The sequence below is a fragment of the Notothenia rossii genome, assembly GCF_949606895.1.
Source record: "Notothenia rossii genome assembly, chromosome: 12".
Classification (NCBI taxonomy): Eukaryota; Metazoa; Chordata; class Actinopteri; order Perciformes; family Nototheniidae; genus Notothenia; species Notothenia rossii.
In genome coordinates this window covers 14,126,215-14,151,913 of record NC_136911.1, presented here as the reverse complement: position 1 = coordinate 14,151,913, position 25,699 = coordinate 14,126,215, and the positions used below count along the sequence as shown (strand labels likewise).

General features: G+C 41.0%; 1 protein-coding gene across 4 annotated transcripts in view; it reads left to right on the top strand.

Moving 5' to 3' along the window:
* arhgap21a (Rho GTPase activating protein 21a) overlaps positions 1-21,885 on the top strand; it is an 86,385-nt gene extending 64,500 nt beyond the window's left edge. For 2 of the 4 annotated variants that reach the window (XM_079661543.1, XM_079661541.1), the window contains 19 exons: positions 2,237-2,260; positions 3,724-5,728; positions 9,915-10,061; positions 10,165-10,267; positions 10,361-10,397; positions 10,819-10,938; positions 11,204-11,503; positions 13,138-13,202; positions 13,324-13,472; positions 13,587-13,729; positions 13,825-13,983; positions 14,165-14,243; positions 14,367-14,440; positions 14,679-14,768; positions 14,857-14,982; positions 15,075-15,116; positions 15,716-15,821; positions 17,944-17,975; positions 19,157-21,885. In XM_079661543.1, the coding sequence (XP_079517669.1) occupies positions 2,237-2,260; positions 3,724-5,728; positions 9,915-10,061; positions 10,165-10,267; positions 10,361-10,397; positions 10,819-10,938; positions 11,204-11,503; positions 13,138-13,202; positions 13,324-13,472; positions 13,587-13,729; positions 13,825-13,983; positions 14,165-14,243; positions 14,367-14,440; positions 14,679-14,768; positions 14,857-14,982; positions 15,075-15,116; positions 15,716-15,821; positions 17,944-17,975; positions 19,157-20,773 (5,418 nt within the window). In that variant the 3' untranslated portion in view covers positions 20,774-21,885. The remainder of the gene's footprint in view (positions 1-2,236; positions 2,261-3,723; positions 5,729-9,914; positions 10,062-10,164; positions 10,268-10,360; positions 10,398-10,818; positions 10,939-11,203; positions 11,504-13,137; positions 13,203-13,323; positions 13,473-13,586; positions 13,730-13,824; positions 13,984-14,164; positions 14,244-14,366; positions 14,441-14,678; positions 14,769-14,856; positions 14,983-15,074; positions 15,117-15,715; positions 15,822-17,943; positions 17,976-19,156) is intronic. The other 2 variants (XM_079661544.1, XM_079661542.1) reach the window with 1 other exon arrangement.
* Positions 21,886-25,699: the final 3,814 nt, after the last annotated feature.

Below are 25,699 nucleotides of genomic sequence, written 5' to 3'. Positions count from 1 at the left end.
ATTATGCATTAAAGATGATGACCAAGAGCAGTTTGAATACCAGAACAGTGGTAAAAACATTGTTTATTTAACACGTGGTTGAACTCATTCTCAGTGAAATCAATGTGTCCATCCACAATTTTTTGCTGTGCTGTGTCTTCTACTTTAACACAGGTATGTCAGATATGGTCAGTGAGCTGTGAGCTGTGCAGGATAAATGTTGTCAACTTTGCCTTCTCACTCTGACGACAACTTTTAGGAATGTTGCAAACAGTCACGGCACGCAGCAGTCAAACCCCCTACAAATATACACATGTTTTATTCCTGTTAACAGGTTTAAAAATATATAAATAACATGATAATTGGTAAGGAGCCTATCAAGCTGCTTTCCCCATGTTTCCAGGCTATATGCTAAACTAATCTCAAATGTAGTCAATTCATATTAAGACACAGAGATGAGATTGATGTGTATGTTTATCTTTCAAAAATGTGAAACTACTCCTTTAAGCGTAGCCTGAGAAACTTGAAGCGATACAAAAAACCTCTGAGTCACGTTGGATTCATTTGGTAAAAACAAGCTTTTTCAGGCTTTCCATACTATTGCTAATACGCTTCTATTGGATACAAGCTGAAGTTAACCGAAGGTGTTTCATTGGAATTAGATTACTAGATAGCACTGTGGTTAAGAGTGGAAGACTATATGATTGTAAATATATAAAACACGGTTACAATGCGGCCTGATATTTACTGAGTCACAGGGTTCATCCATTTAAGAACGTGGATACTTCGGGGTCATTATAGATAATAGTATTGTATTGGATCTCAGCTGGAGCATCAAAACCGACATTTTTGATGTGAGCTTCCAAAAAAGTGAGAAAAATGCTCAAGGAGCCGAGCTAGAGTGGATACCACAGCTCAACAACCCCCCCCCCCCCCCCCCTCCCCCCCCCCCAAGAGTGATGCAAACAGCCATCCCACGCCATCAGTCAGGGTCCAGAGCCCCACAGACGATAAAAGAGCGCCAGGCTACGTCAAACAACCTTTGTTATTCACCTCCGTTTGGACATTTCTCTTGGAGCAGAGAACTGAGTCAGATCCCACTGTTTTGCTAAATTCCACACATAGCTTGTTAGCTCTGCCGCAACTCACCAAAAACCACAGAAACTTGCTTTTGGCGTTTTGGAATTAGTCTGAGCACTCACATGGCTGAGGGAGTCAAATGAAGCAATTTGCTCTTTCTTCCCATAAAGGAAAACATGAGTCAAAATCAAGACAATCTTTGATGTGTCAAACCTTGTTTTCTTACTTATCAGTTCCATTCAATCTGGCTTCCAATGGAAAAAAGTGGTCCAAACTGTTGCACAAACCTGAAGTAAAATAGAGGATAGTGGAATTAAACATGTGATCTGACTATAAAGGGTTACTGTTTGTATGATTTAATTATCAGTTGACGTATCGTCGTGAATCACAATCAAGTCATAAACAATATACAGTAAACCCTAAATGCTTCTCTGTGTAACCTTTCAACTATATTTAAACAAGGAGAACCGTGTGTATTTCCTGATTTAAGCATAATGGAGGGGTGTACATAGTGGTGTTTATAGAAGTTTCTCTGTCTATGTTTTTAAATGGGTTCATGTTTGTGTGTTCCTGTGTTTTGGGAGTCATTGAGCCCACACACTACCAGAGGGAGTGCAGCTGCAGTCAGCTGACTCTTCTCAGCTCGCTGTTGACATGAGTGAGCAAGGGAAGCAAGCCAGTGTAGATCAGGCAAGCGTGCTGTTATGCCCACCCAAAAGTGAGCATATGATGGATCAAGCAGTGTCTAACAGACGAATAAGAGGATGAAAGAAGCTCGTAGCGTGTGTGCAGGAGAGGGGGAGGGGAGGTACCACAGTGAGCAGGTGAGAATGACAGTGCAAAGGAAAGAAATGCTGAGTGTGTTGGGAGTGAGAGAAAACATTCATGTTGACTGGTGGAGGTCGGTAAGAAGAGCAAATCATGGGAACGAAGACCAACTCAGAGGATTTCCATGTCTGAGAAGGACACCAGACCTGCTGAAGTTCACCTCTATTCTTTATCCTTCTACTTCCTCCGACTGTGATGCCTGTGTTCAGCGAGTGTATTTTTAGCATGTCCTGAAACCAGAGAAGTCTAACGATGGCGATATACCTCTCATTTCCTTATGCTCACCTGTTTACGCCTCTTATTCCCTGTTTTTCTCTTTGCTTGCCCTTCTCTATCCTGTGGACTGCAGTTTTCCAGGGATATCACTGCTCTGGTAAGATGGGAACCTACGCTCACTAATCCCCTTCCTTTAAATTCCCTTTCCTGATGATGCCCCGCTATTTCAGCGAATGAAGAAGCTAGGAAACCCCGTTAAACCCCAAATAAACTCCCCCGGCTTACTTAGTACTTGCAAGTTCTTTTTTCTGGTTGTATTTCTCGTAATATAGCAATTTAAGAGAAAGTCAGCAGAGCTCTCTTTTGAGGAAATTGGCTTCTATTTGACTGCATGACTTTAACAAAGCCAATGGGAGGCACCAAGCTGTAGATGTACAGTGGCTGCTGCTGCTGCTGTCAGTGCAACTGTAACCTGACACCTCAGGTGGAGTGCTATCGATTAAAGTCCGACACCACAACTCTCTCTCTTTCATTTTCTCAAGAGCTCTTGCGCTGAAAGGACGAGGAAATATATTGTGTTTAATATGAAAACAGCCATTCATTGAAGAGTGCGCAGGGTAATAAGCAGCTCGATTTTTTTTCAAGTTGTAATCAAGGAAAGTACCTCAGTTACTACAGTGACAGTAGAGTTGTGGAGAGATGCTGACAGAGGTAGCGCTCGCGGGCAAAGGAAGACACAGGCGTCCGCCGTTCAGCCTCTCCTCATGCCTCAGGGCACATTCTCCACTACGGAAGGTGGGTAAACCCTAACAGCTTAATCCTCACTCCTGGATTCAAGGGTTTACTCCTGGATCTTTTTCTCTACTTGTTTGCTTTTCTGGCTATCCCCTTTTCCCCACTCTTTCACATCTGTTACTTCTCAGGGCAGTTCATTTGTATCATGGCATGATGTAACATTTGTTTGTGGTCTCTGAGGAAAAGATTGAGAAACTGTTACTGAAAGAGATTGTGTTTGATTTGGAGAAATGGTTCTAGAGAGCTGTAGCATGCTGTGTTTTTGTTGTTGTATACCAGATTAAACCAGTTGTTCCTGACAGTTCTATTTAGGGAATGCAGTAACAGTTTGTTTGGCTGATAATCTCGTCAGTTCACTCAGAGACTTTTTGTAAATAAATGACACAAGTGGGTTACTATTGTTTGTTGTTTTTAAATGTGAGCGGCCACATTTATTAACAAAAGATGAATACTGTAGCGGCAGAGGAAAGTTATACATAATGTGAGATATGGCAGTAACTTTAGTCAGTTAGTAATAGAAGACGTTGTGCCCAAGTCAAACTGTACTGCCTCACCAGGAAATGTAAGAAATAAAATGACCATGCTGAAACAACATAGATCAGTCTTTGCTTTTCTGGGATTTTAATTTGCAGTAATTGTGATTATTGCAGAATATTTTCAAATACTGATCTACAGCTCTACCTTTTCAGTACAAGTGTTTAAGTGAAATATATAGTATCCTGTCTGTGGTTGGGTGTGATGTACTGCCAGGAGTTAATCTGATCTACTTTAGCTTTCCAACCTCTCAGCAACCAAAGTGACATAATGTCCTATAATCTCTTGCAGGCGTATTCCCAGGATGCATACCTCAAAGGAAATGATGCGTACAGCGGAAATGCCCAGAACATCCCGGAGCCCCCTCCGATATGCTACCCACGAATAGAAGTTAAGGCTGCGGGCATGGCTCAGACATCAGAGCCCGCCGCAGTCATTGAGACCGCCCAAGGTCCGGCTCAGGGACCAGAAAGAAGAGGGGGAGTGGAAGAGAAAAGCTCCAGGGTTGAAATCCCTGTTCCGCCATCGCCTACAATCCAACCGACGTCAAAGTCTCAGACAGTGGCGTGTGTCTGCAATGACAATGTGAGGACAGTAGCCATGCCTCCTGATCCAGTTGACAGGGGGTCCTGGGTGTCTCGGGCTGGACCTAGCCACAGGACAGAGGAACATCGGTACAGTCCTTCAAAGGATGCTGGCTCAGCTAAACCAAGACCCCTTATTCCCTCAATACCTGGGGGTGCACAGTTGCAGTACCCCTCTTCCCGTCCCACGGAAAGCTCAGGCCACTCCCCTTCATCAAAACCTGGTCCGATCTATCCTGACACGTTGTCGCCACCTGTACGGGCCGCCGCTGCCTCACCGGACAGGTTCTCCCCTGCCATATCACCCAGCGCCAACCAATACTCCCCCTCTCCCACAGCCCCCTCCCTCTCTCCTCATCAGAACATAGACTGGAAAAACTACACAACTTATAAGGACTATATTGACGCCAAGAGGCTGCACACGTATGGCTGCCGCACCATACAGGAACGCTTGGACAGCTTGCGGGCAGCTGCTAATTCCAGCTCCGCTTACACACAGCAACGTACACAGTCTCCTCCTAGCACCAGTCCAAGAGCGGAACTGGGCTCCCAAGCGAGAAGGAAAAGCACCTCCAATGACCGCGAGGTAGATTCTTATAGCCAGGGCACTTCAGTCACTCCATTACGTAGCGTTTCCCAAGAGAGGCTTGGGAATGGGGCAGACCGGTCAAGACCAATCAGGAATTGGCCAAGGAGTGCTTCCGAGGATGCTCTGCCTTTCTCAAGCCCCACAGGAGTGCACAAACCTCGGGCGAGGTCTTGTGACTACCTGGGGCAGCAGTCTGGAGAACCAGGTGGCTTGGCAGTGTTTGGAGATAGAGTAGGGTTGGAGGACCGGTTGTTGCTGTGTCGGGGAGAGGATGCCAGAGCTAGCAGGCAGGGAACAGGAGGAAGAGCTTTACCTCATCTAAACAGGAGTCTCACTGGACAGGGGGAAGAAGGGCGAGAAGGTGGATTATCCAACTCCTCTTTAGCTGTTCCTGTGTTTACTAAAGGTACATTGGATTCTGTACTGCCATCAAGGACGGACGGTGTCATAATGAGACCGTCACGTCTGCCTGTCAAAAACTCTATCTTAGACCCTTCAGCTGCCTTATCCTCCACCAAGACCACAGACCCTCTTAAAGACCAAAGAGCTAACATCATGGCCAACCACCTGGGCTACTCCTCGCCTCTGCACCTGCAGCTCAGAGACAGGGCTGACAGTCTGAAACTAGAGAGCAGGTTAGAGGCTGGGTTGGCAGCCAGGTCCTCCTCTTGCTCTGGTACTTCCTCTAAACTGCCCATGCAGAGACAGCAACCAAGTTTAGATGTTGCTTCTTCTTCTTCTGGTTTCTCCACCACTAATGGAGCTGTGACTCAAAAGCCAAAAGTCAGAGAAATCTCCAGCTCCACCGGCGCTCTTATACGGACTAATGGCAGTCTGGCAGAGGGCGTACAAGGCCTAGATGCAACAGTCGTTGTTTTAAGAAGAGACAAAAACTCCGGACATCCCCACATCCGCCCTCCATCCTATGTACTAGCTGTTAATGAGCAGGGAGGAGTGACACACAAGTCACCACCATTGGTGAAGGCAGGCTCTGCCGATGGAGCTATATGCTGGACATCAAATGACAGCTTTAGGGAGATGCATCTCAGAAGGCTGGGAGACACACGACATAAGTCTGGCTCCAACAACTTGGATGACTCCCTGGATTCTATCCCATTCATAGGTAAGACTGCTCTAACCTTATTTTTAAATGCTTCCTCTTTATATAGCAACACCAGTAAAATGATTGTCCTGTGAAACAAATGCAAGTTTTATGCAAGAAGTCTTGGCTCTCTCTTTAACCAAAGAATCTTTAGCCAATTGTAATCCAGTACGGTCTTAACAACTGACCAGAATGTGTGGATCAACTATTGAAAGTTGCTTGGTCAGATCCTAATCCTGTTTACGCGTTGATGTGACGTTTCCTTATCTAAATCAGGAAATGCTGTAGATGCAAATCAGGACACTTAAGACTGATTGTGCAACGTTTGGCTTATTTTGTTACTGGGAAAGAAAACGGTTTTGTGTAAAAATATTTTTATTTTATTTTCAGTTCTATTATAAAAAAAGGTACTGGTGTGAAAAAAACTAAAATGATACCCAGCCCGTATGAACAGTAGATGAAAAGCGGGCATTATTTTCATAGGATAGATTTATATTTAAAAAATGCAATGATGGGTTTGACATGCTCTGATGCTTGTAGCATTTGAAAGAGAGAATAACTCAGCTGCAGTGGCAAAGAAGAGGGTGTGTCCGTGTGTATTATGTTCAAAGCATGTTAGAGGAAGTTCGGATAGATGCAGTTTAAAAGGAGGACATTCTCAAGGCTTTTATTGGTCGAGCACGCTGTAAACTTAACAGTTCTAAGGCGGCTATCTGGTATTTCCATCAAATATTAGTGGGTCGGACTTCAATGTGGTTGTACTTTTAATATATCCCTGTTTTCTACAGTAAGCACTCCTCTCTCCATAGAACCCAAAATACACAAAAATGACCTCAGGCCCCCTAATGCTTCAAGGGTTGGTCAATTCATTCAAAAAGAATGCATGAAAATAAAGTTTGAGCTATGTCATTGTGGCCTTACTTATCATACTACAAGGACACATCTTGTGTCGAAATGTCACAAACTGTTTAAAATACCGCAGAATTTTGTTTACTTTTTAAAACAGTGTTTGATTTTAGAAAGGTGCTTCTTTTTTTTTTTTTTACAAAAAAACAACACTGTTGCCTTGAAACCACTTGTCAAAGGTCATCAAGGCAGTGTGATTTAGGCATACTGACTTTACTGTGTTTACAGACACAGCAGACCATGTTATTTGGGTATTCAAATGCTCAAATTAATGAATTCCTTGCGACATTTTGAACTCAGGGTGACATGGAGTCAGGTGTTTGATTATATGACAGCATTATACTGTACTGTGGGCGAGCATGACATATTCAAACCACCCCTTTGGCATCTGAGTAGAGCAGCACACACACACACACACACACACACACACACACACACACACACACACACACACACACACACACACACACACACACACACACACACACACACACACACACACACACACACTCACACACACACACACACACACACACACACACACACACACACACACACACACACTCATACACAGAGCTGCTCTCCAACTCACTACACCCCCCACCCCCTTGCTGAAATGTCTCATATTTCTCCCTGAATAGTACAGCAAAAGAAACCCAAGAACATTGTCCCTAATGAACTGTGACATGGTGGAGAAATAAGAGCATTCCTGCAGCTTCAATTAGATTTCATAAAGTCCCAAACAATAAGTGGAACAACTGCTGCACATTAGCTGTCTGCCAAACATGTTGTACTGGGAACAGATGACAACGTGTACAGCTTGTTTGTGCAAAATGTCACATACTCCCAAATGAGAAATTGGCGATTTGTGGTGTTTTTCCTAAGAAAACTAAATACATTCATCACAAAGCAAAGGCATCATCACCATCTAACTTGTGTTTGTGGCCCTGAACCTGGAGATTCATTTCCAGCACTATTTCCCTATGTAAACACAAACACGCCTCTGCTCTCGCTTTTAAGTTCTCTAAATTTAGATAATGATTAGATCAGATTACAACATCAGCACTTCCCATTTTTTCTGTGGTCAAGTGAAGTGTTGTATACATTATATCGGCAAACCTTTGAGGAATAGTCATTCTGGGAAATGTGTTTTTGCCAACAGTTAATGTCAATATGTTGTTTATAAGTATAAAGAACAGCTAGAATGTCTCGGTACATAATTAAAAAAACATCCCCCTAAAAGAAACCTCTAAATCAGAGTTATTAAAACCCATCTTCTTGTTTGTTTACGTACAAATGTTTAAAAAAAAACTTCAAATTGTGCTTCTACTTGTGGTTTTTAGCTGTACTCTTCCTTTTTACTATTCCTTAGCTAAGTGTGCTCTCAGAAAGGATGCCAGAAAGTCACTGTGCTCTTCAAAGAAATACTTTGCAACCTACAGTAGTTAGTCTAACTGCTTCTCTGTGTTCCACTCTTTATGCTAAGCAAAGCTTTCCTTACTGTCGATATTTAAAGTTGTATCTATTGCACAATACTATGCACAATTAAAAACAAGTTTACAAGTAAGTATATAAGTATAAGTAAGTATAGTATATAAGTAGAAGTAAGTTGTTTTTTCTACAATGGCATTCCTTATTTGCTTCCCACTCTGAATGCGGTTAGCAAGGAAACACGAGGTATAAGGAATTTCAAGAAAATAAGCAAAGAACACTTTGTACAACATAAAGGAAAAGATATGGGAGTGGGATGGGTCTCTTCTTCTACCTCTATGCAAAAAGTCAATAACTATTTGATTTATAGATCTGCATTTTCAATTTGAGGCCCAGTCAACTTTGATCCCCTTAACTAACAAGAAATTGTAATTGTACATGATTTACTCTGCCGTTTTCCAAGAAATAGGATATATATATATATATATATATATATATATATATATATAAATAAGTGATTACATGGAATAGGCATCTGCCAGCCAGGGCAGAAAATGAGGTGTGCAGTTTCATGGGACTTGACTTTGAGAGAAATTTGACAGCAGCGGTTTTTACCAAACTAACAAGCAGATCAGATGTGCCATTTAAAGTTGTTGCACGGAAATGTTAAGATTTGCATCAATGGATAGAAATGAGTCTTCTTTTATTTTCTGATTGACTTTTTTCAGTTTGTTTTTTGTGTTGAGGGCAGTTTATAACAACATATATAATTGTTTGATTAAATAAGGTATGAAGGAAGTGCTGCACTGCTGTACTAAAGGATTGTTAGTAGTGCTAATGTTACATTAGGTTTTGCCTTCTTTTTGTTTTACAGTCACCACTGTCACAGATATGATTCATTGCTTCTCTTCATTTGTTTTTAGGGCTTGCCATCTTGCTGATATTACATATCAGAAGTTATGACACAGCTGTGACTGTGATGTAATGTTAGCTGACTACCTGTGTGTGTTTAAAGGGAAGGTGTGTTCCAGCTTATCGGAACAGAAACACCTCTCTACTTGCTGACTGCACGTCTGTCTGCCTTACTTCCCCCCCCAGCATGCACCATTATCATAACGTTTTATTACTATCTGCTGCAATGTTTATTCAAGTAGAGATTAATTAGACTTTGTTTTTAGATGATTTTATTTACATGAAACATTGCAGCTGAATTTATGACACAAATGTATAAGAGTTCATGCCACTCTAATGTGCTTCTACAAACTGGAGAAATAGCACAAAGTGGGTTTGCTAGTCGGGAACCATTGATTTGTTTCCCTTCTTTTTTGTGCTAGCATCACAAACTGGTTAGCTAGCTATTGATATGCCGATAGCTTGGGAAGTCACACTCGGGTACTGGTAGACAAATGTGAAAAGGGAAGCATTTTCCAGTTTTCAAAATCAAGGAGGACAACATTTTATCATTCCAATGGTTTTCTGGCTTGCATCAAATAAACATAATAAGCGCGTTTTGAAACCCAAAACATAAGCAAGTGTTTATTGTGATGTGAGCCAATGAACCAGTGGAATGATAGTGCTTTGTCCTCGTTGACTTTGGAAACTGGGATATGCAACTCTTTCAAATATTTTTGAAATGATGTTCATTTGAATTTGTATAGCACTCCTGCGTAATATTACTGTCACTACATCCCAAAATAGATGAGTTTAGCATACACCCCTTAATAGATGCAGCCAAAAACAAAGATTTTTTTGGGAGAATAACAAAATGTCTTTGTCTTATTTTTATAGCTTTAGCAAAAAAAGCTGCAAATATTTTGTGAATTTGCCCTTTTCTTGCGCTGTACCAAAATCATAATCTTTCCATCCTCAGATGAACCATCGAGTCCAAGTACTGACCAGGACAGTACACACATTCCTGCCTCCGCTGTTATATCCACAACGCCCGTCATCACCACCATCCCTCCCAGCCCAACCGTTCCGGCCCCTTTCATTCGACGCCAGCTGTCACATGACCAAGGTATGTTCATGTCAAAGCAGCAAAATGAGGCGTATAACAATTATTGACATGGCCGAATCAATTGGAAACAGTTACAAATAATGTCCTACTCCTCCTTTAATAGATTCTCTACGTCTCACAATCATCGAGTCAGATTCTGGTACTAAAACAGAGCGGTCCAAGTCATATGATGAAGGCCTCGATAACTACCGGGAAGAAAGCAAAGGGTAACCCACAACAGCGTTGACCCAAATATGAATAAAGGCTTGATTGTGGAAATAACACTCTTTAAATAACTTAACCTCTTCTTTTCCATTTAGGAGGGGCTTGATACCTGGTCTGAAAAATCTTAGGAAGGTGAGTTCAGTCCCTTTTCTTTTAATCTAGCATTAGTTTGCTTAGTGCCAGCTAAGGTGGCCACCTGCCATACGAGAGGTCTATCTGTATATCCTGGTTTGAACGTTTATCAGCTCATTAGTTCACACCCAGAAGATAAAACTTCTCACATTGAAATATTAATATGTTATTGGAAAAAAGGCATGGATTTATTATTATTATTATTATTATTATTATTATTATTATTATTATTATTATTATTATATTGACTGTTTCTCTGTATTGAAATCCACCTAAATAGCATGGACAATTCTACTGTCAATCCTTAATTAAAACGCTGGTGATGACATCATTCTTTCTCTCCATACTTGGATGTATCCAACAGAACACTTTAGTCTTTGGTATGTTTTCTAGGCTTACATTATTTTCTTATCCATCCCAGGCGTTGGACAGGTCATCCGAAGATTCGGGTTCAAGGAGGGACTCTTCATCAGACATCTTCTGTGACGCCACCAAGGAGGGTTTTATGCATTTCAAACAGCTGAACACAGATAAGGGCAAGGTGTGGACCGTCTCTGTTTAGACAATGCATCACACTACTCACACACTGACACAGAAAGCACCCTTTCAAGGACTCGCTGATCTTCTGTCTGACTTTTTTATTTTCTGTACTGTATGTTTCAACGATTGCACCAGTTTGTCCTCCTTGTATGAGGTCTCTTAAAGGCAGTGATTGTGTGTTATGATGCCAACAATACAAATGTTTACAGAAATTGCCTCCACTTTGTTTTGTAAATGTGTTTCCTCTTCATGACCTATTTCTGCAGCGCGTTGGAGGAGGTATGCGTCCATGGAAACAGATGTACGCCGTGTTGAGAGGTCCCTACCTCTGCCTGTACAAAGACAAAAAGGAGGGGCAGGCTCATGCCAACTGCCAAACAGTGGACGAGCCCCTGCCAATCAGCATCAAGGCCTGTCTGATTGACATCTCGTACAGCGACACGAAGAGAAAGAACGTGCTAAGGCTGACCACGTCCGACTGCGAGTACCTGTTCCAGGCCGAGGACCGGGAGGACATGCTGGCCTGGATCAGAGTCATACAGGAGAACAGCAACCTGGATGAGGAGGTGAGAGGAGAACCGCAAGAACCACACATACAAGCAGATGAATTGCTAAATTGCATCTGAGAGTGATTTAAAAGTCAAAGAATATTCAAAATGTCAATTATAATTAGGGATGTCCCGATCACCTTTTTTTGCTCCCGATCCGATTCCGATCATTTGATTTGGACAATTTGCCGATACCGATTTTTCCCGATCCGATCTTTATGCAATTTATTAAGAGAAAAAAAAGCATTCAAGTTGTCCCTTAAGGTTATTTTTTTTATTTAAATTGGATATTCTATCCAACATGGATATAGCTTCTTTCTTTCACAGCAGCATTGGATCAGTTCAGTTGTGCAGCATTGGATCAAAACAAAATAAAGCTTTCAGTACTCGTTAGCTTACTGCTACAATTAGACACTGCGCCCTGCCCACTCTGTTGCCAGATTTGAGAGAAATAAGCAACCAGGTCTATGAAAACAAGCCCCAAAGAAGCAACACATACATGATGTTCTGTCATTTGAAACCAAAACTAAGGCCTCAGGATGACTTTAAGACTTGAACATGGTCTTTTTTGTTTTGTAGCATTGAATACAAAATGTAAAAAAAAGTATTTAAATTTTTTTTTGAAATCCCGATCCCCGATTTTTTTCCTCCCGATTCCGATCTTTTGAAAATCACGTGATCTGCTCCGATCACGTGATGGAATCGGGACATCTCTAATTATAATCCTTTTATATGAATGAAGTATGAATGAATTTATAGTATGAATATATGCCCAAATCAACTGAAAGTATATTAATCATCATGTCATTGGTCGATAATTGAATAAGGGTAAGGGTCTTTATGCACCGTGCTGTCCATGTCTAAAAACCTGTTTTATAACCTGACAGGGTGACATCACCCTCAGTGTAATTGTCCTCTTGCCCTACAATGATGGTTACATCATCTTGGCCTCCTCCCATTTTTTAAATCCTGACCCACTTTGCTGTAGCAGGACATTTATTTTTAGCATATTACTATATCCCACATGGTTCCCTTTTTGTGTCTGTGACTGAAATAAAAAGGGTTTTTCTCATGGATTTAGAAATTGGATAAGAAGCTGTTCCCTATCTTGCACAGGGCCCATTGTTTTTTTGTTCATTTGATACACTGCTGTTGACATTCACAGTAAGACCTGTCATAACAATACTAAGCATATACTGTGAATACACTGTATTATGATATATCTTGCTATATTCGCCACTGGGTTAAAAAATAGCCATTTTGGAAATATAAGCCCATATTTACCCTCTCTATAGGAGATAGTCCTACCTGTGTCACCTGATAGCAGCAGGTTATATTAAGGTCTGTTATGTCCCGTTAGAGAGGGGAGGAACTGATGCACACGATGCCTTTAGCGTCACATATTGTGTCCTTTGTCGGACGATTTTGGCTTGCAACGATTATGAAAACAACATAATCTAAATAAAACGATTATTTTTATTTTTATTATTTTTAATTATTATTTTTTAAATATTTTTTGTTTTCGTTTTTCAGTTGAATTATACTAAAAGTTCATGGCAGTCCACTGTTAAAAACATACTGTTCACATTTCTTTTAATCGAGCAGCCCTACTCTTCACCCTTTTCTTATCTCTAATTTTCTTCTTTTTATAGAATGCAGTGTTCACCAGCCATGACCTCATCAGCAGGAAGATCAAAGAGTACAACACCTTGATGAGGTAAGGGGGCAAGGGAGGTCACATAAAGAAAGGAAGTGGAGAAAGTTCAAGTGAACTTAACACATGACTGGATAAGTTAGCAACAATTGGAAAGCTAATTGTGTGTTCATGTCGTACCCAGCCCGACAGGAAGCAAGACAGAGGCATCACCCAAACCTTCACGCCAGTCACTGAGCATCAGACACACACTGCTGGGAGGGAAGGGGGACACCAAAGCAACAAGCCCAACCACACCCAAATCTGAGCAGGAGAGGAAGAACATGCACAAAGGTATGAAAATCAAACAATTAGATATATTTGACACCCACCAAATATCTTACATTTAAAAGTAACAATAGTATAAATGTCATACTTATTGTACTGTGTGTTTCTCTGTGCACTCAGATGACACAAGCCCTCCTAAGGACAAAGGGACATGGAGGAAGGGCATCCCGGGGCTGATGAGGAAACCTTTTGAGAAGAAACCGTCTCCAGGAGTCACGTTTGGAGTGAGGCTGGACGATTGTCCTCCTGCGCTGAACAACAAGGTCTGCAATGACTTGAACAAATCCTATCTCTTTATTTTCAGATGAGGCGTTATATGCAATAAGGTAAAGACTCTTTTTATTCCTCTGCATTGTAGTTTGTGCCCCTGATCGTGGAGGTGTGTTGTAACCTGGTGGAGGACCGGGGGTTGGAGTACACCGGCATATACAGAGTGCCTGGAAACAACGCAGCAATCTCACACATGCAGGAGGAGCTCAATAACAAGGGCATGAACGATATCGATATCCAGGATGATGTGAGTGGTCCATCGACCTTTGTTGCTTTATTTAAACTCACCTTGGAGTTTCATATTCGACAGTGGTGCCTGTAATGTGTCTGGGACTGATACAAATGTAGGGGGGGGGGGGTGACCTATTCTTCTATTCTTGTGTGCTTAGAAATCATCTTACATCTAATATGTCTCTCATGTTTTACAGAAATGGAGGGACCTGAATGTGATCAGCAGTTTGTTGAAGTCCTTCTTCCGTAAACTTCCAGAGCCATTATTCACTAATGGTAAGTTGCTTTTTTCCTTGTAGTGCATGCCACCTAGTGGTCATAAATAAGAACTACAAACCAGTACATCTGTGAATGCATTTCAATCCACCTCCCGCCTATTCTTTTCATTTCTGTGTGCAGATAGGTACGGAGATTTTATAGAAGCCAACCGAACAGTAGACCCAGTGGAGAGACTCAAAGTGCTAAAGAGGCTGGTGAGTTGCTTTGACAATACATGTTGTGCTATTATTATTATTATTATTATTATTATTATTATACATTATCCCTTTTTTTATTCTTAGGGTTACAGTTAGACTTATTTATTAGTTTTGTTTGCATTTGGAGTAAAGCTTCGGAAGTCTTCATAGTCAAAGTCCTCATGAAATGCAACATCGTTTTGTGTTTCTTTATCTTTCTCTGCTTATTGCATCATTTCTCTGTTTTTTTGAACAGCTTCATGAGTTGCCGGATCATCATTACGAGACCCTCAAGTTCCTCTCAGCTCATCTCAAAACTGTGGCTGACAACTCAGACAAGAATAAGGTAGTTATATAACTTTATACATGTACTTATTATGTTTTGATGAGAGCAATTGAAAGTTCATGATTAAAATGGTTTTATTGTATTTTAGATGGAACCAAGAAACCTTGCCATCGTGTTTGGTCCCACGCTGGTGCGCACCACAGAGGACAACATGACACATATGGTGACACACATGCCCGACCAGTACAGGATAGTGGAGGCCCTCATTCAGAATGTGAGCATTAACAGCTATTATAGACATTAAACCACATATGCACATGTAAAACAGAGAAAAGGTCATTGTAATGCTTCTTTTCTTTCCTATAGTATCACTGGTTTTTCACTGAAGAAGGAAATGAAGATCCAGCGGTGGGTTCAGGCTTCACTGCCAATTCTTTTTTGATGTCCTCTTTTTAGAGCTGAATTCAATTCTAAATACATGATTGCAATCGTACACATATGAGTTTGCAAACACAATATAGAAAAACCATCTACAAGATATCATCATGTAAGAACATTTTAAATAAACACGATTTAACAGCCAATCTATCGCTGAACAGCAATTCCAACACTAAGGGGAAACGCCAGCTTTTGTACTGCAGCTTCTCCCAGTTCTTATGGCTTCTGGAATAAAACTAACATGTTTTTAATTGGTCTTACATACAGATGATATTATAGCATTTTATTAAAAGTCTCCTATTATACTATTTCTAGGCATATATTATAGGTCTTAGATATATAAGAGACATGTCTATGAAGTGTTTTGCTCAGAATACCAAAAAGATCACCCATTCTAGCCATGCCTCATACCCCTCTATTTCAGCCCTGTTAGAGAAGTGCTGATCCTGGGTCTGTAGCTTTCAATTTGTCATAAAAGGGGGCCTTTAAAGCAACTCGTTAACACAAACGTTTAGGGCTACAAATCTCTCTTCAACGTTCTTGTGAATCTGGTCCTCACTGTGTTTCAGACTATGTCCCATTATGGGAGCGCGGTGGAGTCTCAGCCCGTCCCCAACATCGACCACCTGCTCACCAACATCGGCCGTACGGGCACCTCGCAGGGTGAAGTATCAGGTAACGTGCTGCCTTTGGCAGACCGACTCTTTGGTGGGTTCACCTTTCTCTGCCCTTTTCTCTGCTGAGTCAAACAAGGAACGGTGTGTAACCCAGTTACAAATGTTGATGATAACGCTGCTTCTTCCCTAGGCCACGCCTCCTCTTTTGCTTCTTTGGCTGTTGCCATTAGATAGAAATGTCTATGGCTAACCATGAGTCCAAATGCCTGTGTGGGTTTCAGTGGGCAATTTACTTGCATCAATAAGAGTTAAAAGGATGCAATAAATTGTTTTGCTTCCTCATTTGCTTTAAGAGATCTGTCCCCCCTACTCGATATTTAACATATTTAGATTTTTCTTTTTTATTCCCCCTATCCCTTTAACACCCGTTTTAGTTAAACTCCACAACCGGGCTGTTTTTTCTCCCTCCCTTTTTCCTGCCTACTGTTGCACTTATAAGGTATGTTCTTTCCCACGTCAGAAATAGATGGTTTTACACTGAAAGGCGACCTCTGATTCCTCTGTCTCTAGTGAGGCTCTGTCGGGTGTCCTAAAGGCTTTCCCAGCATTCACACATACTGATCTTGACACAGGCCAAGTGGGAGGAGTCTATCACACCATGATGACACTGATGGACTCTATAATGTCCGTGATGGACAGCTGGAACTGTAGGAAGAAGGAGGATTGTTGCCCGCAGTGTAGCTGCCTAGTCTGCAGGAACCCGCAGTTCGGTTAAGTGCCAAAGTCAGAAAGAAAAAAAGCAATAAAGAAAGAAACCGTGAGGAAAAGATGAATCGGAGCGGCTACACGGTACTGTGCAGTCTCCGGTGTTGTGGGTTTTCTATCAGTTATACCTAACAAAGGCCGGTGCCACTGTCTCTCCGCTGTCTCTCCTTACTGTCTCGCAAGCTCGCCAACAGGAGAGATAGCATGGTATGGTTCCTACGTCTCCAGTCAGTGTGCACTTGCATATTGTGCCGTCATCTGTATTGTAAGGGGTGTATAGGGGGGCTCGGCTATGTCACACAAACAAAGAAAAACAAATTTTAGCTAGCAGGATGAGAGGAAGTAGATATGATTACAGAGCAGGTGAGGACTGATCTTAGGTTTTCCTTGCTGACACTCTCTCTCTCATGTAGTGTCCCCTCTTTTCATATAGCTAGCCCCTCTGTGACCCCCCTGTCACTTATTATTGTCACTGCTATATTTTGGTTTCCTCCATTGCCGTCTCTGTCATCACTGTGTCGTTGTTGTCATTGCAGCTCATCTCACTTTCAGCTTAAAAAGCAAGAAATCAAGGGTTTTGTATAGTTTCTATAGTGTACACATGCGTAACTTGGTTTTCAGTGACTTATTCATATCAAGATGTTGACACACTTTAGAGTCTAACATGACACATAATAAATGTGATGATCCAAATGTTTTCAGTTAAATTGAAGAGTTTATTGTCAGGCTAATTCTACCTAGATAAACCTTTTAGATCAGATGAATACCGTACTGTAAAGTTTCCTTTTTGGAGGATGATATGGTTTTCACATACTTTTGTTACAGAAAAAGTCTTTTTAGGTGAAAATGTAAATGAAATTTTAAAAAAGTTAAACGTATTTGAGCAGGCACACTAAACTTACATTTGTACACAACACTCAGCCTTTTCTAGAAGTGGTTTCAGATGTTTCCCAGCAATGTATACATGTTACAATTGGGTTCACGTCTGCATACCTGGATATCCTTCACCATCACCATCCTTGTGTTGCATGTAACATTATCTGCCTCATTGTTCAACTGTACGTGTTCGTCGCTAAAGTTGCACTCAGTATCACTAAGAAACATAAGAACAGTTTATAACTATCTTTACTTGGCGTGTGTTGTGGAAGAACGTCACATGTAGATGTGGACCTGAGTGTAACGTAGAGCTCATCTGCCCTGTGTGAAGCATGGCCTGTCGTCTGCTCGTGTGTGTGTGTGTGTGTGTGCCCACGCGTCTCGTCTGCTGTGTTTTCACCCCCCTTCTCATCAACATTGTTCTCTTTCCCTTTCTTCTCCTCCCTGATTCATTCCCCCCCCGTTGCACCTTGTACATGTGGCCATCTTGGTTTTGAAATCATCTAACATGTCCTTCTCTTTCTCTCTTTTACCCACAGATTCACCCACTAGTGACTCAGCGAAATCAAAGGTGAGTGTGTGTGCACTGTGTTAACCCTCTCAGGCCACTGTGTGTAGGATGACAGGAGGTAGGTGACAAGCAGGAGAGAATGCCAGACAAGATCAGCTTAAAAAAAAACTACATTTAAACAGTTTTTTCACACACAAAATACGTCTTACCTCCTGTGCTTTGTCTTGGCCCAATGCAGATGGTTTTGGCTAATGCGCCGAGCGTAGTTATACGACCTTTCTGCTTCTACCCTAATATAATCATTTGAAAAAGAATGGTGGTGCATACATGCATTTAAGAAGTTAGAAGCAACAGCTATCTACACAAACAAGCGTTGTCTTTTTTCTATCATAATGCTATAGTTCACAATTCAAATTGGCATACCTCAAATTAGACATGTCACTGATAGCAAGTACGTTTCTGTTTGCCTCGTGGCCTGCTCAAAAGATTGCTCCTCCTAGGCGGGAAATAACTAGTTTCTGCATGTTTTTGATTGGAAATACTTTCTACTAAAGGAATAGTCCAAATGAAAACTGCTGACAGTGGCTCTTCTATCTAGAGGATCCAGTATAGATTTGACTGGGAGTGTTTCTGTTTAGCTTTTTCAAATGTAATTCCTCAATAATGTGAGCACCACTTCATTTAGATCTATAGTATCAGGTTGCAAGCAGAAATTCACTCCTAAAGGATATATCAAAACAATATGAATGGGTGAATACCATCAGGGCTTAGTGAGATCTCCCATTTGAAATGATGAATCCTTTGTTCTGCTTCATGACACATTGAACTTAACACTCCTGAAGAGCTCAGGATTGTGCAGCAGTCGTTCATGAAGAGACAAAATCAATGTTTAAGATGATGTCATTATCTAAAGCGAGCCTTTCATCACTGCTCGGCTTTGTTTGTGGCTGCTTTCCTTCAGCTTTTAAACAAGTCATGCGAGAGCCCAGGCTTGCGTAGGAATGCCTCAGTCCATGCTGCTGCTTCTGCTGCTTCTCCATTAAGGCTGGAATGGAAACAATAATGTGCTTCCTGTTAATGACACCTGCTAATGTTCCTCTCTCTGTCTGTCCACTTCTCTGGTTTGTGTTGCATCACGGGAGCAGATGGAGTACAGGTTTTTAGCCAGGGGTGAAGGGGTCTTCGTTCTCTCAGCATCAGAAATACTCATGTACTCAAATGGTGTCTTCTTCTTTCCGCAGGGTTCCTGGGGCTCAGGGAAGGACCAGTGCAGCCGAGAGCTCCTGGTCTCCTCCATCTTTGCTGCAGCCAGCCGCAAAAGAAAGAAATCAAAGGAGAAGCCGCAGCATAGCAGCTCAGATGACGATCTGGATTCAGTTTTTACCAAGAAGGAAATCACTGGACAGAATCCGAACCACCTCCAGATTGAGGTACTGAGCGACAGTCGTCCTAGCCCCAACGCAAAACCCAACGCTAAGCAACCAGAGGAGAGGAAAGAGAACGGGAGAGCTGTGGAGATCACACCTAAAGCCAAGAGAGAGCACAGAAACTCCTTGTTCCTGAAGGAGAAGACTCCACCCAGACCCTCACCTTCCCCAAAGATCTCAGGCCCCCAAACAGCTCCTCAGAGGAAGTCCTCCTCTGTGTCGGACCCCCCGTCCTGGCTTGATGAGAACACCTCCGGGACCACGAGTTCTGGAGTGTCTCTGTCCCGCTCGAGGCCCAAAAGGTGGACTGGAGCATCTCCTGATCTTCCTGCGGGAGCGAGTGTCGGACTGGCTTCAAGTCAAGGGGCGTCCGCGGGCGCAGAGGTGAGCTCCATCACCTCCGACTACTCCACCACTTCCTCCATCACGTTCTTGACCGGAGCCGAGTCCAGCATCCTCAGTCCGGAGCTGCAGTGTGGGGAGGAGGCCGACGACGAGCGCAGTGAGCTCATCAGCGAGGGGCGGCCCATGGAGACGGACAGCGAGAGTGACTTCCCGGTGTTCGCCCCGAGCGGAGGCAGCAGCCAATCCACGCCCTGCCCAGAAGACAAGAGTGAAGCGAGAGGAAGTGGAGCAGCAGAGGGGAGCGCCGCGCCGAAAATGGAAGCACGACGCCTCTTCCCGTCGCAGAGGATGATCGAGTGCGACACGCTCTCCAGAAGGTGGTCCCTGAGACAGAAAACAGACAGTGAGTCCTCGGTGGAGGGTGTTTCTGGAAGTGGGGAGCGTAGCGAGAGCAGGTCGGAGTCTTCCACCAGGCTCTCTCGAGTTCTGGAGGTGATGAAGAAAGGCCGGTCGACAAGCAGCCTCAGCTCGTCTTCACGCAGCGAGTCGGAACGCGCCGAACCAGCCTGGCACGTAAAAATCACCGAGCGGCTCAAGTTGAGGCTACGCACATCTGCGGACGACATGTTCACCCAGAAGAACCGAGGCACGGAGGCTCGAGGGAAGAAGAAGAACATCCGCCGGAGACACACCATGGGCGGGCAGAGGGACTTCGCAGAGCTGGCGGTCATCAACGACTGGAGGGAGCAGGGGGGGGTGGACCAGACCGCCGATCTGTCCGCTCTGGACCGCCTCAAGCCCAGATGTTCCTCTCAGGACTTCTCCATCCAGAACTGGATCACAAGAGAGCGATGTAGAGGATCGGATTCAAGTGTCGAGGTCGCGCCTAAAGCCCTCCCGGAGGAAGTAGCTTCTGAAAGACCTCCTGCTCCGTCTGAGTCTCCGAGCGTACAGCCGCCAGCGGGGGAGCAGGTGAACGGTAGCGGGCTGCAAAGTAAAAACAAAGCCAGCCTCGGGGCGGACCCTCACCCACACAAACTGTCCGGGGCACAGGTTGTACGCTCACGGTTCTACCAGTATCTGTGAAACGGTGGTGTGTAAAACGGAATGAATGTGTAAATGTACGAATGTAGGTATTTTAGCTAAGGTTACTGCACAATATTTTTTCTACAAAGTATACTTTATGTATCTACTGTACATACTGTGTATATGCTTATGTGATTGTTACTGGAATAATGCTGAAGAGATGTTTATGTGTGAAACTCCATACTGGAACAGACGTGGACAAAACTTCCTCCTGCAAGATCGGACCCTACCAATGTGACTGTTAAGAAGGGGTGAAGAAATGGACTTATGAAAAGCAACAGGGTCAACTTGACTCCAACTGAATGCAGGAGGAAGCTTTTTTTATGGAATCTTGGTTCAGTGCTTCCTATTATAAGCGGTATGAAGAATGTATTATTCTCTTTGGACTAACACTAGTTTTTTTGTGACAATATTGTCATTTTCAAACCAATATGTATGTGTTTGTTGCCTGTACTTGAAGTATGTGGATGTAACTGAGGGCTGCTTTCTGAGCTGGGTGCTGTGGGAAGTTTCTTTTTTCACAGCACAATCACAACAGCCAGATATTAGCTTGATGGACTGGAGAATTATTATAGTTTTATCAAATAAAAACTGACAAACAGTAATGAAATGCTGATACTATAGTATGTAATGCTTGGTACAGTAGTTTTCTTTTCAAAACTTTGTCCAGTTATAGTAAGTTTTTACACGTTTTTTTTATCTCAACAAGAAAAAGTGCCTCTTTTTTTCATTTTTTAAGAGCGTTTTTACCCACAGTTGAAAAAACAAAACCTTTTTAGGAAAAACAATAATCACAGGCATTCCAGAGATGTTTTTTTGTTGTGAGGTCTTTCCTGTTATTAGTTAAACTCACATCAAGCGGAGCTTTGAGATGTATGTCAGTGTCTGTGTTTCATTATAGTTTTACTCCAAACCCCCCCCCCCCCCCCCCCTCCCCTTGTATGCAGTCAAATGTATGGGCGCTTAAAACCTGGGAGAATAAACAACAAGTTATCTTTAAAACTGCATGAAACAATGTTTTCTGATCAGTAAACATCTTTCCTGTTTCCAGCAAAACATGGGTTTGCAATGCCCTTCTCAACAAACACTGGAAATAAATAACCTTTATTAGATGTTTGTGTCTGTCTGTCTTCATTTCTTCATACCCTAGAAACCTTTATGCATAAATGAGTAGAATTTGCCCCAAAACAATGTATATAGTACACTCATACTATCTTTACTAAGTGGGTCACATTGGTTATGTGCAAAGACGTACATAACAAATACATATAATGAAATCATATATAGGTACATAATACATTACATTATCATGAATATATTGTAGTTGTTATTACAGTATATTATATTATTATAATCTATATAAAATATATTAATATTATATTTCTAATATATTTTAACAATGACAGAATATTATACTGTAATAAAAGCTACAATATATTTATTTAAAGGTAATGTATCTATGTCTAAATGTGTTGTAGTTTTTATAACAGTATAATACTGTCATTACTTGAAAAGGCACTAGATTTGTAGTACCTACAGTATACATTATTAAATAAATATTAAAAATGATGTCCGTCAAAATGCATTATCAGAATATTTTTGAAGTGACAGAACACAATAGAAGAATTGCAGTGATTTACTTAAGGAGTCACATATTTTGACACTTCGATTGTTAATTGGTAAACTGTATAAATATGTTCTAATGCATCTTACATGTACAATTATAAAATGTCTCTGTAAAAGAAATGTTTAAAAAGTATATAGTACGTCTGTTCAAATCCACTGTTTAGTTACTGCATGACATGTCTAAAGGGAAAGGGAGGGTAGTATGCTTCTGTTCAAATAGGTAAGGCTGCAAAAGAAATAGCATTCAATGTCCAGTACGTAAAACACTGATGAAACAATATAAGCAATAGCTGTGTATTCATTCACACTCACACACTGTGAGGTGCTTAGTGCACAAGTGTCTACACAACATGTGTAGTTGAGTTATGGAAGAGGGCGTGGACAAGTACTCAGATCTTGTAGTAAAGTAAAAGTAGAAGTACCAGGGTAGGAATACTCTGTTACAAGTCAAAGCAATCAAAATCTTACTCAAGTAAAAGTGTACAAGTATTGGCATCAAAATATACTTAGTAAAATGTAGTAATTATGCAAATCAGCCTATTTCAGAATAGTTTATTATATGTTTTGATTATAATGATTGATGCATTTAAGTGTTGGTAAAGCTGGTAAAGGTGCAGCTTGTTTTAATTGATTTGTATTCTGCAGGCAGGGTAGCTTCTGAATTTACTCCAGGTGTAACTGAAGTCTGATTTAAGTTTTATTTGTATACAATACATTATTGATCCAAATCTGCAAAGTAACTAAAGATATTTAATAGATGTAGTTTAGTAAAAGTACACTATTCACCTGTAGTGTTGTAGTGGACTAAAATGTCAAAGTAGCACACATTTGAAATACTCAAGTAGAGTACAAGTCTCTCAAAAGTGTACTTAATTTCAGTCCTTGAGTAAATGTACTTAGTTACTTTACACCACTGACCCACTCCAATGAAAAATAACTATGCTCAGTGCATGATGCATCCCCTAGTATCTACAACAAACGGATCACATGGTATGAAAAGGCCAACACTTACGTGTATAGGGCAGGGCATCCTAATGACAAATAAGTACATGTTAGAGTCTATAGATAATTTGGCCATAGTACTTGAATCCTTTCAGAAGTTAAACTCTTCTGTGATATTGGCCCTGACTGTCACTCACCCTTTTTGCACTACAACCCACACGTTTTTATCTATGGATGTTTTGTACTCTTAGTGCTGTCCCGGCCGGACACACCCCTGAGTCATGGGACAGATATGTTTTCCACATCGGCTCCCCTATGAACATGAAGCCCCGCCCACTGGCAGACACACCTGCAGCTTCAGGCATCTGCTTTGTTCTTCATTCGCACAGTGAATTATGAGTTTTTCATGTTTTTTTTCTAATGAAATGTAACAAATCACAGCTAATAATATACACTTATTTAAAAAGTACGATGACACAACAAACGTTAAAGGGAGTTAATGTAATTCATTCTTTACAACCTTGCCTGTATGGATATGTTCTTTGCCTCCATCATGAATTTGGAATTTTACCAAAGACAGTAAGAGCAGAATCCATAACGTAAAACACTGATGAAACAATATAACAAATTAATTGATTCAAGTTATACAATTTGAGTAGAGAATTGTATAAATGTTTCCAACTATCTGGTAGTAGTAGACACTGTGGTTGACAGCGATGTAAGCCATCATTAATATTAATACAAATTGTAAATGTATTACAGAGATTAAACAGAACAAGCTAGCACACAGATAAAGAAAAATAGGGGAACTATAACGTTGCTATAAACAAAGACAATCTTACCAAACTAACTTTATGAGAAAAAGAATGATAACATTAAAAAATATTTAAGATGATACTCGAATATAAAGAGTGTGCTCATGATAAAAAAAACTGTGGAAACAGACAAATCAAATATTTAAACCTCTGCAGTTTCACCATGCGGAATGTGCGCATGATGACAATTAGCTAACAATCTGCCTTGTGTGGTGCAGTGATGTAACCTGAACACTCACAGTCTGTGTTAGAGAGCGCTCCACACAGTTCATATCACCATAGCAGCCTCCACCATATCCACCGGACACCTTTATCCACATTTTATGTCATTTCTGAATTATGCTTTAAGGGAACATTTTGAGTTTTTAATTGACACTGATTATTTTCTGTAGCATAAACCTTTTTTTGCCAATTGGTTTGGTCCTCTGTTGTCCTAAATGTATATTTTACAAATAAGTTCAGCTTTTTCTATCAACTAGCAATTATTAACTATTAATCAAACTATTACATGTCATTTGATTGTTATTTTTACACAGTAGTATCACCTTCTGAAGGAAATAGCTTATTATGAAACCTTGTCGGAAGCTTAGCTGTTACGTGAAACCAGAAGAACAGGTGAAGCAACCTTATGTAAAAAGACAAAAGGAAAAAGGCATTCTCAGCAGCAGTACTGAGAAAGATAAAGAGAGTTATCTTGTTTCACAAAACCATAACCTTTTACCTATATGGGGAACAATAGAGAAGAACGTCAACACCTTCGGCAGACAGACTATACAGTAATAACTGTTTGTTTAAAGCTTATGCATTACGAAAGCATTAATCAGACTCATGATGGACTGTTTTTTTGAAAAAGCAGATGAAGCAGAAAGACATTTTGTCTTTTGTTCATCCTGTTCATCCTTTTGTTAAATCCTGTGCATACATTACCAACAATGCAACCCGGCAACTAAAAGTTCCAGCTTAGTTAAATAGAATTTGATGTACTACTTTGAATTAAAAATGATACTCAAGAATTTCCATGCCACTGTTTACGTGCCAGAATACTATATGGTAAATTTTTCAATTCAAATTCAAAGGTATTATTGTATGTATAAGCTACAGACTGTAGAAATGGCTAGGAAAGTATTCTGACCCGAGCTCCTCCAACAATATATATAATATAATAATATAATAATATAATATATAATAAAATACCAAAATACAAATACAAATTATTGCAATAAGTCTATATACATGTAAATATAATATACAAGAAAATAATATGAAATTAAATAATGTACATTAAGACGAAATTAAATATGGTTTATTGCGGTGATAACTATTTAGATAAATAAGCAGATTACAAGATGATATAATGTCCATTTGATGCATAAGACATTCTGCAAAATAAAAATAGAAAAAAGCTTCTTTTTTTTTTTTAATTAACGAAAAAAATTAACAATCAAATCGAATTTGACCAGATTGCGTGCACTCAATCTATTATAAAGTTGGTTAAAAATGTGTGTATGTACTGTGTTGGCTGTGAGTTGTGGCATTTAGCGGC